The sequence below is a fragment of the Cardiocondyla obscurior genome, linkage group LG26 (genome assembly GCF_019399895.1).
Source record: "Cardiocondyla obscurior isolate alpha-2009 linkage group LG26, Cobs3.1, whole genome shotgun sequence".
Taxonomy (NCBI): Eukaryota; Metazoa; Arthropoda; class Insecta; order Hymenoptera; family Formicidae; genus Cardiocondyla; species Cardiocondyla obscurior.
Window position 1 is genome coordinate 966,242 of NC_091889.1, and position 17,843 is coordinate 984,084.

General features: G+C 36.4%; 3 protein-coding genes across 5 annotated transcripts; 2 read left to right on the forward strand and 1 right to left on the reverse strand.

Moving 5' to 3' along the window:
- The first annotated feature begins 170 nt into the window (after positions 1–170).
- Positions 171–2,386, forward strand: LOC139112017 (thioredoxin-2). The gene is made up of 4 exons (XM_070672760.1): positions 171–367; positions 1,656–1,772; positions 1,857–1,970; positions 2,062–2,386. Exons 1-4 carry the CDS (start codon positions 329–331, stop codon positions 2,122–2,124), a joined length of 333 nt encoding a protein of 110 aa, XP_070528861.1. The 5' UTR covers positions 171–328; the 3' UTR covers positions 2,125–2,386.
- Rpi1 (RNA polymerase I subunit RpI1) lies at positions 2,148–8,668 on the reverse strand. Of its 3 annotated transcripts, XM_070672746.1 has the most exons (7): positions 8,233–8,668; positions 7,940–8,144; positions 5,904–7,763; positions 3,418–5,810; positions 3,148–3,303; positions 2,760–3,063; positions 2,148–2,526 (listed from the first exon to the last, which is right to left on the reverse strand). In XM_070672746.1, the coding sequence occupies exons 2-7, from the start codon at positions 8,115–8,117 to the stop codon at positions 2,414–2,416; spliced, it is 5,004 nt and encodes a 1,667-aa protein (XP_070528847.1). In that variant the 5' UTR covers positions 8,118–8,144; positions 8,233–8,668; the 3' UTR covers positions 2,148–2,413. The 3 variants fall into 3 exon arrangements, with proteins under 3 accessions (XP_070528847.1, XP_070528846.1, XP_070528845.1); XM_070672745.1 differs by having other exon boundaries at positions 3,418–7,763; positions 8,310–8,668; XM_070672744.1 differs by having other exon boundaries at positions 3,418–7,763.
- Positions 8,669–9,038: 370 nt separating this feature from the next.
- On the forward strand, positions 9,039–17,772 carry Htk (AT-rich interaction domain hat-trick). The gene is made up of 7 exons (XM_070672742.1): positions 9,039–9,252; positions 9,693–10,132; positions 10,210–10,455; positions 10,583–10,787; positions 10,898–15,935; positions 16,019–16,159; positions 16,281–17,772. Exons 1-7 carry the CDS (start codon positions 9,247–9,249, stop codon positions 16,322–16,324), a joined length of 6,120 nt encoding a protein of 2,039 aa, XP_070528843.1. The 5' UTR covers positions 9,039–9,246; the 3' UTR covers positions 16,325–17,772.
- The last annotated feature ends 71 nt before the right edge of the window (positions 17,773–17,843 follow it).

Consider the following 17,843-nt stretch of genomic DNA (forward strand, 5'->3'; position numbering starts at 1 on the left):
ATATATATATATATAAAATAACTTTTCTATTTGTCTTCGACATTGAAAATAAAGCTCTGATTGTACTGTATATTAATTATAATAATTAATGAGTGTTTCAGGTCAGTACGCATGTGTTAAATAAAAGACCTGTCAACATTTCACTAACGCCACTCGCGGTCGTGCCATATATCACCGCGACCAGCGGCATACGTCACCGCATTCACGTCATCAGTGCTGCTAGTCGCAGTCGCCTGCAGTCGCCGCTGAGTTACCATAGCGTGTGGTTCGTAACAGTCTCGTTGTTGCTCGCAGAAAGAAAGTCGGCCATTCATACATACCTTCAACAATGGGTAACGACGGAAAGGTTACTTTGATCCAGAATTCTGTAAGTAGCTAATAGAATCCGAAGTCCTTTATGCGTGCGGAACTATTATACCCGGTGTGGCTTGCACAGTTATGCGAAATAAATAACCTTGAATGTACAACGCCATGCGCGCACGCGTGATAAACAATTGCGGCTTTCCGTTCTGCCGCAATCTTGCCGGAGTCCGATACCAACTTGAAAAAATAATGACGCATACGTCGCGGACCGAAATTCAACGGAATAACGTTGCGCAGTTGATCGATCCTTTCGCCCTGAGGGCATGTAAATTCGTGAGTCGCAACGGCGATGGGAAAACGGTGGTAACGCGCGACGTTATTTCCCCGACGGGAGGAAAAGAGGCGCGGATTAATTGCAACCACCTGACCGCAGGTGTAAGTCCGGCAACGTCGCGTCCCACATGCCCGCGTAAATCACATTGTACTTTCTTGCGGAAAACACTTCGATTTTAATTCTCGGTTGCCGGCCTTGAGGAATAATCGATTCCGCATTGCGTCGCCTTCGCGAGGAACGATCCGGCGTAAAAGATAATTAAGAAACGCGAATTCCAGCGGAATGACACCGCGATCGAGGATTCGATCATGGGAACGAACGAGATCATTGAATATTGCGTCAATCCTAAACCATTTTAATTACGTCATCGTTTAATCGCAAGAACCTGAATCATCGGGACGAAGGAATGGCGTGTAACGTGGTCGCTTCGCGTGTAAACTTACCGAACAATTGAACACAATTACCAATGAGATATTAATAACGCATGAGTACGTGGCAATCGCTGTACGATTGCTCGTCTTGTGTACAACCACTCGCACGCATAATGTATATAATAATGTACATAAGAAATATTATATTCACGTATAATGTACAAGGTATCCTATTTTAAGTGAAACACTATAATAACTCTGTAATAATCTATTAAAAAAAAAAAAAGAAAGATTTTAATAAAACGAACATGTCATGCTTTTGTAATGAACTCTAGTAGAAATTGTGAATAGTTAATATCTTATCTGCCTTTTTGATAATTATCTTTTTTCCTATCACTTTTTATCTCTAACTTATTGTGTGGCAGCTTACGTCATATTAAGTATACGTGAGATGTATATCTTTTAAGTAAAATATATGTAATTTATTTTAACTTGGAAAAAAAAAAAAAAAAAAAATGTAAAAAAGTTGTATGTAAAATGTATATCTTTTGTGAGTGATTTATGTATTGCTTGTCTAGCAATCAATAAATATTTATTTGATAAAAAAGAAAGGGTATAATATGATTAATCAAGCATTATTTTTATAGGATGACCTGAAAAGTAAACTTAAAGATGCAGGCAATAAATTGGTAGTTATCGACTTTTTTGCCGTTTGGTGCGGACCATGCAAAATGATCGGCCCACAGGTTGAAGATTTGTCAAAGGTTTGATGTTACATAAATTTGTGATTAAATTTTTAATAAAATTAATATTAAAATTAAAAAAATGAATATTTTTATTTCTTTTAGGAGATGGAGGACGTTGTTTTTCTTAAAATTGATGTCGATGAATGTGAAGATATCGCTGCTGAATATGATATATCCAGCATGCCTACATTTGTTTTTATAAAAGAAGGCAAAGTGGTATGTATTAAATAAAATGGTTATCGAAATATACCAAAAAAATGATCAAGTAAATATAATACTAATGAAATAAAATGTTTTGTACTTTCAGCTGGAAACTTTTTCTGGAGCAAGTATTGAGAAACTTCAAAATACAATTCAAAAGCACAAATAAATAAGTAAATAATTATTGTCGCGTGTGCTTAAATATGTTATACTCTTAAAAAATTGCAAAAATGACACATACTAGATTAGCTGTAATTATTTTCCAAGTAATGTAGAACAGCTGTTGAATGGAAAAGATAAATTCAATTATTTACATTTATTGTACACAAAAAAGTTTTTTACAATAGAAAAAATTTTTTTCACGCATTTTGTTGTAAAAATGTATGACATCACAAATACACAAGAAAAAAAAAAGTAATTTTAAATTAAAATAGATATTGTTACATTGTGAAGGAATGTTATCCTACCATATTGTACAACGATGGTAAAATAGAAAATGCTCCAGTTCCAGATTTACATGGTTGTCCTAACATCAACCTACTTGAAGGAGATAATATATCGTCCTTTTTTCCTATAAATAATAAAAATAAAATATGTACAAACAAGTAAAATTATACACGCACGTATTGTATGTTAATTTTAATAACAAGATCGACAAAGAAATAATGATATTAAAAAGTAAAATATTTTATTAAAGTATTTCTGTGTACGCGTGTATGAAAAAAAGTTTATTTGAAATATTATTTTGTTTCGCATTATAAACGGATACTCTTATCGATGACTGTTAAATATGATGTGACTCACCTTGTAACGTCGCTGTTTTCAAAAAGCCTAGCGAACTTTCAAAACTTATTTGCTGTAAAGGTGAAGCAGAATTTTCCATTCCCTTTCGACTAAGTGGTTTGAAAGTGCCATCAAAGGTCATATAATCCGCGATTAATGACAAATGTCTAGGGTCGACCGTTATGCCATACATTTTGAAGACATCACGAACTTCTTTTACGATGACTTTATTTGCGGCTTCGATTCCATATGTTTGAGAAATGTTATAAATATCATTAGAATACAATTTGTTTAAGTCGAGGATGTTATCGTACTTAAACATTTCCTATAAAAAAAAGAAACATGGAATATATTAGAAAAAGACATGCATATTTTACCTAATTATAAATTGCGTGCGATTTATACTTACCACTATGTTTAAACCATCTGTTTTGAGAATTGTTTCATCTTTATTATTTTGATACGTAAAAGCTTTTTTAATGCATGGAGTTTCCCACAATACAGTTTTGCTTGCAGCGTTCTTAATTATCGTTGGTAAATCAAATTTGATCGTTTTAAGCGGTAACTGGAAAAGATCGATATGTCATTTACTGTAGATATGTTGGTATATTCTGAATGCTAATAGTATATTAATAATAAAAAAAAAATGTACAGACAAATCTTTGCTGTAAACACTCACCGTAAAAGTAAATTTGCACCACGATAATTTATTCTCATCATAAGCATAGTCCTCGACATTAGGATACATACTTATGACTTGTTCTTTTCTGGTAGTTGCTTTATTTTTTCTATTGGTAGGCGTCTTAATATCATCCTCATCGTCTTCATCGTCCTCCTTATTATCAATAATTTTTTTTCCATCGTTATTATTGTCTGCTTCTTCCTCTTTATCATTTACAGTGTCTTCGAATTCTTCTTCAGCATCTTCATATTCTTGATTTTCCTGATGACGTAATAACGATTTCGCCATCGTTGCGTCAGCGTCTTCCGCAGCCTCTTCTTCGTCAGATGACTCGTGCATCTCTCCCAAGTCCATCCGTGATTTGCTTCCGATATTTTCCGGTACTATCTCGTCAGGATCAATTTGATCTATTGCTGCGTCCTCGTCACTTGTTCGTCTTTTCTCTCCCTCGAAATGTAATAAAACCCTGGGTATTTTGGCAATCTTTTTAATTTCTTTGAATATATTTTCGAAAAAAATCTCTTCGGTACACTTGAGAACGTCCTGTGGACGAACGGAAAATTCTTCTTTATAATATTTGTGAGCCAGATACTTGATAGTTATAGAGTACACCAACTTTTGGTGCGGGCTATCTTCCATTCTTCTATTTATAGTGATGTTTTTCAGCACGTCGCTCAAGACGCACCTTGTTAATCTCAATCTCAGTTTTTTTGCCTGTTTCTCAAGATCCTGTAAATTACTTTGGAAAGGTATTTCCATACTTGGCGTTTTAATATTCTTCGATGCCATCATCAAGATCTCGCGTAATCTAGGAATACCTAAAGTTACGTTCATTTCTCCACGTCCTGCAAAGTGGAAAGTATTCAAAGTCATTTGCGTGGATGGTTCACCTATGGATTGCGCAGCTAATAAACCAACAGGTTCACCCGGTGGACAGATCGTTTTCATAACTTTTATAGATAACAGATCTCTCAAAGCAGACTTTTTAACAGATGCCGTGGTACTAGAAAGATATTCATCCATTAGGTTTTCTATTCGTTCTGATAATACACCGAATTCAATGTCGTGTCGATATTTTGACATTACTGGGTCAGGACATTTCGCACATTGCGCTTTAAATAAATCTTTCACTTCTTTCTTCGCTTTTATCCACTTTTTCATAAGCGACAACGTGGCTTTGTTCCTTCCACTGCGGCTATCAATGGATTTTCGTTTCGCACTGCTACTCTGATTAGAACTTTCCATAGAGAATTTACTAAATTCGCTCATTCTTCTCTTTTGCAAAGACGAACCGTTTTTGCTTTCCCATTTCTTGATTTTTTTTATCGTCCTCATAACATCTTTATCCTCATTTTCTTTTAGACATTCTAATAACTTTGTATCGATAATAGAATCTATATTATCAACCAGAAATGCAATTTGGTCCTTTCTCAAGAAACGCGAGCCTAATACATCAAGGCCGTCTTCTCCATAATGAAATTGAATTAAACTACCGTCATAATCTCTAACTGTCGCGTCGTAATTAATAATTAAGCCTTCTAAATGTTTTACCAAACATCTTTGTAAGTAGCCGGATCTGCTGGTTTTTACGGCAGTATCAATGAGGCCTTCGCGCCCTGCCATACAATGAAAAAAACATTCTTGAGGCTTGATACCGGTCATAAATCTACCGTCAATAAAACCACCCGCTCTGGGCGTTGGATCGTATGCCGGAAAACTCGACAAAGTTTTTCCGCTTATCATCGACGGTGGCCTTTTACCTTCCAATTCACTTTGTCCAAGCAAACATGATATTTGCATAGTATTAACCGTGGATCCCTTCGCACCAGATTGCACCATAAGTTGTAAATTGTTGTCTGGAAATTTTTTTACGAGTCCCGTTAGCAAGCAAACTTTGTTAATATCATTAGTAAAAATATCTAAAGTGCTTTTATACTTGTGATCGATTTGCGCGCGAAATTTTGTATTATTCCAATAAGATTCTTCAATTTTAGCTTGAATTTCATCCGCAGACGTATCATCAGCTACTTTTATCATCGATTTTTGCACGGACTCGCCAATTTTTCTGCAATTAGAAATAATTTCCTTACGTTTCTCGTCAATTTGCTGTGTTATTAGTATATCTTCAACACCGAGAGTAAATCCCTCACGTTGTAGAAACATTTGAAATAGTCTGCCAAATGCGCTCAGCATTTTGCTTGCGCATGTTCCTCCATATAACTCGTAAATGCAATGAATGAGACCGTAAGGAGTCGCGCCGTAATGCATTTTATCAAGTACGCCGCATAATAATTCTCCATGTCGAATTATAACTTCAGCCTCTGACATAGTTCTCAGATTTTTAAATTCCGTTCCACATTTCCAACGTCGTGGAGCATTTGCCTGCCATTCTTTCATATTAATTTTTGTGGTAGAAACTAAATTAATTCGCGCTTTATTCGAAGGAATAATATTAATAATAACTGTTGAAAGAATCTGCTTACCGGACCACAGCATCGTCGGTTTAATAATAGCTGGTGGTAGAAGAATTATATCCCCTTGTTCAATCGGCAGTGCGGTATAAACTAGTTGCATATATTCTGGCTTTGTGAAAAATTTACCTCTCATTGTTAATCGTACTCCCGATATCATGTAATCCTGTATGAGACCACTTAACGGAGTTCCGTCTTTCGGCACGAGATACTGATTGCATACGTTGGCTATGTTATAACTTTCGCTTCTGGCCAGTTCATTTTGCGGAAAGTGAGCATTCATCTCGTCGCCATCGAAGTCCGCGTTGTATGCTTTACAATTAGCGTAATGAAGATGTATCGTTTTCTCACCCTTCAGAACACGAGCTTTGTGAGCCATTATACTTGGTTTATGTAACGTCGGCTGTCTGTTCAATAATAATATATCGCCGTTCTGAAGATGTCGATGTACTATTTTGACGCCAATAAAGGACTCGTTAGTCCTGTCGCTCGTTGTTAAGAGACGTTTTGCAATTGCTTCTCTCTGCGTTAAATTATTACTATTAATAGCTTGGATAGATCCATCTTCATTTTCCACCATAACAGCACCAGGATGAACATTGGGACCATTCAGAACTAACTGTCTTAATTCAACGACGTTCCATGGTGTTATGGGTGTAGGATACGTTAATTTGCGAGCAAATGCCTCAGGAATACCGATTTCATCGATGTTTAAGTCAGGATCAGGAGATATAACCGAACGTGCGGCGAAATTTACTCTTTTTCCCATCATGTGCATTCGTATAAGACCTTCCTTTTTTTCAAGAATTTGTTTTAAACCTTGGCAATTCATCGATTCTGCAGTTTTATTTATGTCACGATCGATCAAATGGTTTACGTTCCCTTGCAATGCTTGCCAAGCGTTGTGCAATTTTTCAACGGCTGTAGCTCCTTTTATTTGTTCAAAAACGAGTCGACCCTCTTGAGGTAATTGTTCGGTGTTTCCGTCCTGAATCGTTTGTATAATATTTTTTAAGACGAGACAGTCTTGTATAACACTCTTATATATGTAGGTTTGAGGATGTTCGATTACTTGGCCTTTAAGAATATTTACCGGCCGTACGACCGGCGGTAGTACAGGTATCACTTCAAAAAAGAATACGTCAGTGGGATATTCAATGTCTATCAATTCCAAGCAAGGTACAATTATCTTGAGAAAATCCTTTTCATTGTTCCACAATTGCCGTAAATATTCTTTAGATTGATCCGGCATAATCATCATCGACTCTAATTTATGCATTACTTTGCCAGCAAGCATTTCCTTGGCAGATAAAAGTTCTTTATTGCTCACCATTATTTTATTTTGCAATGTTGAAATCTTTGGAAGACCGTCGTTACAATTTATGCATATTCCACCTTTATTATTCCTCACATATTGCTTGAGTACGTTTTCCACGTGTGTGTGCCATTCCATAATGAAAGTTTTTATATTAGTTGGATTTTCATAATTATGAGATATTACTTGACAGGATCTAGTTTTATTTAAAAAGTTTTCCATATAAGTTTCAATTATATTGCGAACACATTCTGTTTTCTCTTCTTCCTTGTTAATATTTGGTATTACAGATGTTACTTCTTGATCCAAACCAACAAGATCGTTAAGTTCGCCTTGGTAAAGTAACTTTAATTTTGCAGATAGCAATAGCTTCATGTATGGTGGTACTTGTAATGTGAAGCAATTAAAACATGAAAGTTTAAGTAACACAGATAATGCTTTGTGAAATAAGGGATTGACAACAGGTACTGGCAATTCTATATGCCCAAAATGGCCTGAACACCTGAACCAATTATGTCCACATGTACTACATGGTTCTGAACTGCTTCTTGTTGTACCTACAATAAATTAAATATAAACTTAATTTTTTAATTATTAAATATAAATAACATAACTTTTTAACATTATATACGTATATTTAAATTAATTATATTCACATTAGTGTACTAATGTATATTAAATTAATAATAATAAGAATATTTATAACAAATTAAATTTAAATAAAATATATTACCTAAAGATGGATCATACAGTCCACCTTTTAATGGATGTCCGAGAACATTAAAAGATAACGGCGTTCTAATTTTTGTCACGCTCAAATTTCTTATATCATTTGCTGTAAAAACTGAGAATAACAAGTGTTGAGAATCTTGATGTTTTGGTGTTAAACGCTGGCTTTGGTATTTACTCATTTTGATATTTCTTTAGCTATCATAAATCTGTGAATAAATTAAATGCATAATATACAAAACTGATAGGTTTATATAAATAATTTTATGTAAAAATTTGATATAATAAGTTACATACTGTGATCATTGGCACGTCAACAAAGCTTACCAGAAAATGGAAAATTTTATACACGCGGTACTCATAAACTTTCTAACCTTACTTCGCCGATTTGTCGACGGCGCGGAAGATGCCATTTTGTTTCAGACGTCAGAGCGCATGCGGAGTTTTTTATCCTTGTTCTCACAACACATCTCTAGACTAGAAATGGTTTCGATAAACGTTCGGATGACAATTTTTCATCCAAAACCGTTCCATATATCAGAATACGATCTTATAACCGCGTTCTATTTCAAGTTATCGTTCGGAACATATGCCTGAAACGCATAAACTTCTCTTTTCCGCCAAAGTGGTATTCAAAATTAGTGCCAAGGCGCCACGGTTGATGGCGCCACTTTTCTTCACTCACCTCTTGTCGAATCAGGCTCTCGCTCGAGCTTGGGAGCCATTAAACAATAATCAGTCAATCATTCTCGACGACTCCGACCGTCGTCATGCCGTTTTGCTTCATTCTGCAGTCGTGTCTTTCCTGACTGATGTGCATTTGTCTTCCTATTGCAGTGGTGGTGCGGATGAGAGTAAGACCGTTCGTTATTTTCGGGTGTGGCTTGGCGCTCGGTTTTCGGGTGTAATCTACTTAAGGTACCGCACGACGTTCAACGGCTAACAAAACCTTTGTGGAGCAATCCGGTGAGTTCTCCTGGGCATGACGACGTAGGAGTCGCGTCATGACCTCATCAGTGCGGCCGAGCGATCGACTAATAAGTATTTTTATCACGATGAAAATGGGCTGAGAAGAAACTCCGCACGTATTTGCGTCTCCGAGAGCTGCAAGCTGTCATTCTTTTTTTTTTTTTTTTTCTTTCGGAGCGTTTCTGTTTGTGACATCACAGTCGCTCTGTTTGTATACAATTTGTCGCGCCATCGAGAGCAGTAAGAAGCATACGAACGATGCGAGGATCCACGCATTTCTTTTAATGCGACGCAAGTGCATTTGATCTAAGAGAATTAGAAGTAAAAAAAAAAGAAAAGAAAATGCTGGTGAGTAAAAGGCGAGAGAGAGAGTGTGCAATTGCGTGCCCGAGTTTATATATATGAGTGGGCGTGTGCACGCGCGCACATCATATGTATTGGATGTATAGATATGGATGTATGTACGATAATCTGTTTGTGGTGAAATAACGACTAGGAAAGCCTGCGTTTTGTTTTGTCATGTGCTCGTACGTAAAACTAATTCTTGAATTTTTCATGGTTTTATATTATATAAAATTTATATATATAAAAAAATTTTTTTTTTTTTTTAGAAGATTGTCATGTTTTTTTTTCTAGCTGTGACTATTTGAGACTATTTTTTTAAATTATGTATTATTCTTTTTAAAATTAAATTTAATCTATGCCTTATTTTTAACGTGTTATACTAGAATTTTTATTAATATAAAATATTGATTATATCACACATTACAATAAAATTATTATTGCAGGGAGACGATCCACCGTCCTTATCGGTGGGTACTGAAGTTAGTGCTAAATACAAAGGAGCCTTTTGCGAAGCAAAAATTCGTAAGGTAGTACGATCGGTAAAATGCCGCGTGACGTACAAACCCCAAGGCTTAGGAACTGCTACAGTTGCCGATGATCAAATAAGAGGGACTTTAAGAGTAGGCGCCTCTGTTGAAGTTAAACATGTAGATCGAAAGGAACTCGTGGAAGCTACGATTACAAAGATTCAAGACTGCAGTCAATATACCGTTGTTTTTGACGATGGAGATATTACGACGTTGAGAAGAACCGCGCTCTGTCTGAAAAGCGGGCGGCACTTCGCAGAAAGTGAAACTCTGGATCAACTTCCATTGACTCATCCAGAGCACTTTGGAAATCCTGTGATTGGAGGTAGAAGGGGAAGACGATCAAGACAAGCTCAGTAAGTGCTGTAGAGAAATCTAGTTGTAAAAGTTTAAATAATTGTGCATTATTAGCTATAAAGTTTGTATTAAATAGGGATGAAAGCAGCGAGGATGAAGACAGTCCATCGCAAGGCGCTCGTGACTCGGCGTCTAGCGGAAGTGCAAAAGAAGGAATGGAAACCGAACCAGAAATCGGTAGAGTGGTTTGTGTCGAACTTGGTGATAAAAAAAAGAAGGACAATTGGTTTCCAGGATTAGTAGTAGCACCTACTGCTCAGGATACAGTGAGAATAAGAGTGAGAGATGATTACTTAGTACGCTCGTTTAAAGATGCAAGATAGTAAGTGAAAAATCTTTATTGCAAAATATTAACTTGTATTTCTGTAGAATATTGTGTATATTGCGCGCACATCGTTTTTATATATTTTATTGTATAAAGGCTTATATATATTTTTTTCTTTTTTTAGTTACACAGTACCCAAAAAGGAAGCCACAGAATTCACGAAAGAATTAGTTAATAAAGTTGAAAACAGTACTCTGAAAGTTGCCGTAGAGAAAGCGCTCCTATTTTTAGAAAAAAATGAATTACCGCCACATTGGGACAGGGATTCCTTGTTTGGACATTCCGTCTCTAGTGGGAATAGTGATTATGACGGAGAACTTGACTCAGATGTAAGTTATTATTTTATTTATGCCAATCTTATTTTTTTTTCTTTTTTTAATTACTTTTTATTATACAATGTCTAGAGTATATAACGGAGAATAAAACACGGCTTTTTTAGAGTTCGGACGACGAACCGCGTGAAGAAAAAGATCATTTTGTAGCTCAATTGTATAAATTTATGGATGATCGTGGGACACCTATAAATGTTTGTCCGATGATTGGATCCGAGGATATAGATTTGTACCGACTTTTCCGAGCGGTCTACAAATTAGGTGGTTATAATCGCGTTACAAATCAAAATCAATGGAAAGCTGTAACACGACGACTTGGATTTACGATGCAAAACTCGGCGCTTTTGTACAATCTTGTGAAACAGGCTTATAAAAAAGTCTTACACTCCTTTGAAGACTTTTATAGAAAGTTAGGCTGCACTATGGTAAATCATCCACGAGGTAGTACACGTAAGCAACGTCCTGGAAGAAGTTTAATTCGCGACAAAGACAGAAATACTCCAGTACCACCACCAGCATCGGCGCAAGTAAAAAGTGAAAAAGATGAAGATGAAAAAAAAGCTGTGGAGGAAGAAAAGAAAGAGAAAAAAGAAGTTAAAAAAGAACAAACGAAAGAAGAAGAAGTTGTCAAGATAAAAAAGAAAGAAGAGTCGGAGGGAAATGGCAGTGGCCAGGAGAGCGACGTCAATGTGGAAAAAGAAGCTGAGTCGTCAGTTAGTGAAAAACCGTCAAAACCGCCCGCGCAAACTTCTACATTATCTCCTGTTTCATTCAGTACTACAATTGGATCAACTAGTCGGACCAAATCAAAAACTAAAGAAGAGACCAAGAAAAAAATTCCTGAAAAGAAAAAACCGGAGACCAAGAAGCAAGAAAAAAAAGATGAGAAAGTTAAGGAAGAAGAAGCTACTAAGACGAGATCCAAGGCGAAAGATGATACTGTCAAAAATAAAAGTGCTCCTGAAGTAAGAGAAACTCGAACGCCGTCTAGAGAAGCGGACAAAAAAATTGTATCTAAGCAACGACGTTTAACAGACGAGGAATTAAAAAAACGGGGGAGAAAGCGCAAAGAATATGAAACGGAAAAATCACGTACAGAGGAGCAGCTTACAGAAACCGCCCCTACTTATAAAGGTCCCGTGGAATGTGGTGATAAATTGAAAGTATATTATGGTCCAACACATGAATCCAAAGTTACTTACGAAGCAAAAGTTATTGAGATCGAAAAAGAGGGTTCGGAACCCATGTACCTTGTACATTACACAGGCTGGAATACCAGATACGACGAATGGATTAAAGCGTCTAGAATCGCTCAAAATATCACGCAAGCTCAAGGTAGAGTAAAACGCGTGAAAGCAACTCCTAGGCCTCAAACTCCTAGTACAAGTTCGTCCAGTAACATAAATAAATTGAAAAGTACTTGCAATTCGAACGTTAACGCATCGCAAAATCGTCGCCGGGCACAAAGCGTCGCTCCTTCTAGCACCGTTCAGTCAACTTCAATGTCTATAAAAGACGCTAAGAAAGACGAAAAGGAGAAAGATAAAGAAATGCAACCAGTTAGATCTACTACGCCGCTGTCTATTGCCAGTTCTAGTTCCAGAACGAAGAGTCCTGCTACACCTGCCAATAGACCAATCCGAACGACCAGAAATGTAGACTTGTCTGGAATAGAGCATCGTAGACGCACTAGGAGAACTTCGGGACACACGGATGTATCTGTTGTATCGGAAAGCGAAGATAGCGAAGGTTATGAGTCCGATACCATTGAGCTTGAGCAAACTAAAACCAGATTGAAAAGTATAGAAGAAAGAAAACGGAAAGAAACGCGAAGTAGAGCAGAAGAGAAAATTAAAATAGAAGACGTGACAGCAAGTGACGGCGATGATGATAAAGATAACTTAGATGAACCACGTAAAGGTAGACGTTTAAGAAGAATTCCCGGTAAATCTCAAGGCATTAAATCTGAACCTGATAGCGATCAAGAGGAACAACCGAAAGGACGAGATTTTGATCTCAATCAAATACGATCTGAATTGAAAGGTTTCGATAAAGCTGTCAAATTAGAAATCGTCCGAATGGACCCCGAAGATGAAATCAAACTGGATGAGAAAGAAAACGTAGCCGCAGCTATGGTATCGCCTAAGTTGGAGAAAATTGTCGAGTCTCCAAAAGTGGAAGTTGTTGAAACGAAAGTGGAAAGCACCGAAGACATATATGAATTTAAAGAACCAGAACCATTCGAGTTTGAGGTAAGAAACAAGAGAGATTCTAATTCCGATAAAGATAAATTAAAAAAGAGAGTGTTCGAAGATGAAGTAAAAATTTCAAAGAAAAAGCAAAAAACGGTTACGACACCGGCTGCAAAGGAAACGAAATCGGAAACGCCAGAGAATGACGGTCGGAAGAAGCCAAGGAAATTGTTTAGCAAAAAATCTGACGACGCGCACGAACCGATCACCGCTCCCAGCAAATCGTCGCAAATGGCATCTTGCGTATCGTGCGAGGATGTTTTTAATAAGATATGCGAATCGTCTACGTCAGCGTTTAATCAGTTTAAATCAACTGTTTCAGATGAATCAAATAATAAGGTGACCGGTATTAATCTTTTGTTTAATGATTTGCCACCGGATGACGAAGGTACACGCGATGACTCTGAAGACCGTTTAATAATTTCGGAAACCGAGGTATCGGAATTAGAACAAGAGAACAAGTTTACATATCAACAAGAAATACAGTCTCAAAATAGTAAATCATCGGACACAGTGGAATCGATCAAAAACGAAGCAAACGTTATAATTAAAACGAAGGAAGAAATGCTGATCAATACATGCGGTAATAATAAAAAGTCTGTTAACATTCCAGATCAAAAACAGATTCAAGTTAAATCTTTACCAAATCAAATCGTTGCTGGACAATTGCAGCCAGAATTAAAGATAATGGATTCGAAGTTGCTCGATATCGGCCCGATTCCTTCATCAATCGTCACACCGCCGGCTCCTATAAGCGCACGATTACCAGCGACGTCAACGATAGAAGAAAAATTATCGGCATTCAGAAGCAAAACTAAAGACATTAAAAAGACTCCAGACGAGGAATCATCTGACGTCGTGCACGTAATTAAAATATTGAAGGAAACGAAGAAATTAGATCCTCCTAATCTTTTACATAGAGGCAAAGAAACGGATTGCATTATTTCTGCAAGTGAACTGAATAAAAAACACGAACAAGAAAAGAACGACGAAAATTTACGTAGTGAAGTTATGCGTATGATGGTTAAACGTAAAGAAGATGAATTGTCGAAGCTTAAGAAGGATACAGAGGAAATATCGAAACCGAAAAAATTCTCCGAGGCGAAAGTAATCGCCGAGCACAAAGTTAAATCGCAAGAAATCGCAAGAGACGACAATTGGAGGAACGTCGCGTATGAGATATCAGATAAAAAGCCCGAAGACGAATATAAAACAACGGATCAAAAAGAAAAAGACAGAATTGAAAGTCGTAAAAAACAAATCAGCCAAGATATTATAGATTCCACGGACAGTAGCGATTCGGAGCAAAGACTTGTGATAGATAACGAGGAGCCGCAAGATATTAAAATATCGACCGCTACTTTTGACGTAAAATTACAAGCGGAACTCAATTGCATAGAAAATACGCAAGAGAGAAAATACACGAGATCGCAGATATTGAAGACTTCGCAAAGTCAACAGCAGCAGCAGGAACAGGAATCTACAGAGTTTAAGACTGACGCAGCGCTTGTTCTGAAAACCGATGAGGAAGGTGAAACGATGAACTCGCTGTTGTGCGAAGAAGAGATACCTGGCTCGCCGGCTCCATTATCTGAGAACATCGAGCAGACTAATGTCTGTCTTACGTGCAGTCCGTCGAAGAATGAAGTTGCGGATAATAACATAGTGCTGATGGAGATGCCTTTCGCGAGTGCACCAACTTCAAGTCAAAATACAACGAACAGCAGTACCGTCGCTACTCTCAGCATGGCCTTGCCGAGCATCATAGAGACGGCAATTTCGCTGCCGTTGCAGCAGAATGCATCTTCGAACATGCGGCAAGTGCAACAGCAGCCACAGCATCCGCACCAACATCATGTATTGATGCCGTCGCAACGACGAGAAAGCAACGAAGCTGCGCCGGTAATTGATAATACACCACCAACGACACCCGACTCGAGTATTTCTAATATCTCTGGCTCGCCTAGAGACGAGAGAATCGGCTCATCGCCTATTTCCGAGGATAACGTAAAACTTAGTCGTGACAATTCCGAAGCGGAGAACAACAGCAGCGGTAAAAACTTGAGCTTCAACGAAGTCGACTCTCTGCTCGGCTCCGAAAATAATTCCGCGGATAGAATTCTTAAACCGCCTGCTAAACGTACAGTTGAGGATATACAATCACCTAAGAAACGTAAAAGAAATAGAAAGCATTCGGAATGTGACAGTGGTAATGCCGGTGTCGACGTTAGCGTAAGCGTTGATGTCAGCGTTGACGTTGGCGTTGGAGTGGACATAGGTGTTGGCAGCGGTATCGGCATCGGTGGTGGTAGCAGCAACAATAGCAGCAATAACGGTGGCAATGATAGTGGCAATAACAGTAGTAACGTTGGTGGAAGTAGCGGCAGCATTGGCGGTAGCAATAGCGGTAATGGAATCAGTAGCGTTGGCGTTAACGTTAACGTTGGTGTTAGCGGTGATGACGGTCGTGACAGTGGTGTCAATCGTGACGGTAATGACGCTGGTGAAGGCGGTGATGGGAAATGCAATAGTAATAGTAACAATACTGTCGTTAATATCATTGACAATGTCGGCATTGGCGGTAGCAATAGCGGCGGCAACAATAGCGGTAACGTTGGTGATGAGAACGGTAATGGTGTTAACAATGATAGCATCACTGTTTACGGCAACGGCAGTAACAACGGTGGCGTTACCGTTCCGAAAAAACCTGGCAAGCAAAGCGATAAGCATAGTAGATATGGAACTGGAAGTGATAGTGACGATACTAGTGAGGGATCTAATCTTTGCGGAGTAAACAGCACGCCAAGTCATGTCAGCACGATTGTTCCTGATTTAAGTACTTACTCGTCGAGATCACCGAGACCAACGAAGTACAACTTTTACGTCGAATTGGGTATGTTAAATTTTATATACATAAAAGAGCATAATATTTTCTAAAACCGATTTGCATAATGTCATTATATGATATTTTCATAGATCCTGAATTAGACGGCAGCCAAAGGATAGCTGTATTACAGCAAAAATTGACTGAATTACGAAAGACGTACAACGCCGTAAAAATCGAACTTGCTGGTATAGAAAGACGTCGAAAGAAATTAAGAAGGCGAGAACGCGAAGGTGCCTAATAATAAATGTTTAATAATTGATGCACCATTTCATTATTTTTCGTATATTTAATTTAATAATAATTTAATAATAATTTAATAATTAGATGCATGATTTTCATATTCTGTTACAGCAATGAAAGCAGCTAAAGCGGAAATGCAGCAAGCTTGTTCGTGATAGACAGCATTGAAAGAAGGTTATTCTTTTTTCAAGTACTAAATGGGACTATTGTATAAGCATTGGCACGAGTAACACGTAATCACTCCAGCCATCTCATGACAATTTTTACCCATATAATATGTCACTTAGGTAACATTTAGCCATGCAATCTTTCTTTATTAAAAAAAAAAAATTGTAGATAATCATAAAATTCAATGGAATAAGAAAACGTTTATCTAAAAATGACGAATTTGTTCATATATAATGTAGTTGTATTATTGTACATTATATTCTATTCATTTTGTAGTCTAAATGTTAAAAATCTTTACTTATTTTGTCATTTCACACATTTAGATATAAAGTACAAATATTAAAACTAATAATTTTCTTTTTTTTTTAAACTTTTTTCCATCATTTCGTTTTTGTTTTATAAAAAAAAAGGCTTAGAGAACACATTAATAGTTAAACTTTGTGGCTTGGGAGTAAGACGTCTGAATATTACGCAACATGTCGCTGGTTCGATCTTATTAATTCTATAAACCTATTGTTTTCGTAAATGTTTGAGAACCGGGTCATATCATCTTATTGTGAATTAGTAGACCTATAATATATAAATGGGAGGGAGTTATAACTCTTCTAACATACAGGCTATCATTTCCATTTTTAATTATATCGGTTGTAGTTGAGCTGTTTTCACAAAATGTTAAAGAAAAGACAAGATGCATAGGAAGAATTATACAATACTCATATAGTCACGTATAACGTTGCATCTTTTATATTATATTATAGTAAAAGAGTGTAAATATTAGCTTTACAAAATTTCATGAAGTATTATATACTGTTTGTGGATATAAATATACAACATACATACACGTACACATTTACACATTACATTACACGTACAAATTTGTATGAAATGTTGTATTTTAATACACATAAAATAAAATGACTAATAAATAAAAACAGAAGAAAAAATTTTCTCCATTTTAATTTTTGTATAAGGACATCCCTAATTGAGTCACGATTAATATGATATAATAATTTTATAATATCAGTTGTCATTTTTAGATTTTTACGTACACAAACCCCTAGATATCAATAAGTATTAAAAGGTATTAAACGGTAAAATATAAATTAAAATAATGTCAAATTATTTAATTTAAAATTTGTTATACATATCATTTATTACATTACAGTTTGCAACAAAGATAAATAGATTAAGATGTAAAATTTACATAAATTTATTTGTTAATATATAATGCGATATAATTATACAAGTATTTAAATGTTACAGTTTGCACTCACATATATTAGAATAAGACAATTTTTTTAAATTATAAACACAATTAACGTAATGCACCATTCATGATAGACAATACATAATATACAATATCTCAATATCTCTTTTTATCACTTACTCTGTATATCAACGTAGAAATAGAAAATTTTATAGTAAAAATTAAAAACATGACTTATTTCTTTATATGCAATACAAGTGTAAATTTTTGTATCTTAATTTTACATGCCCTAATTTTCT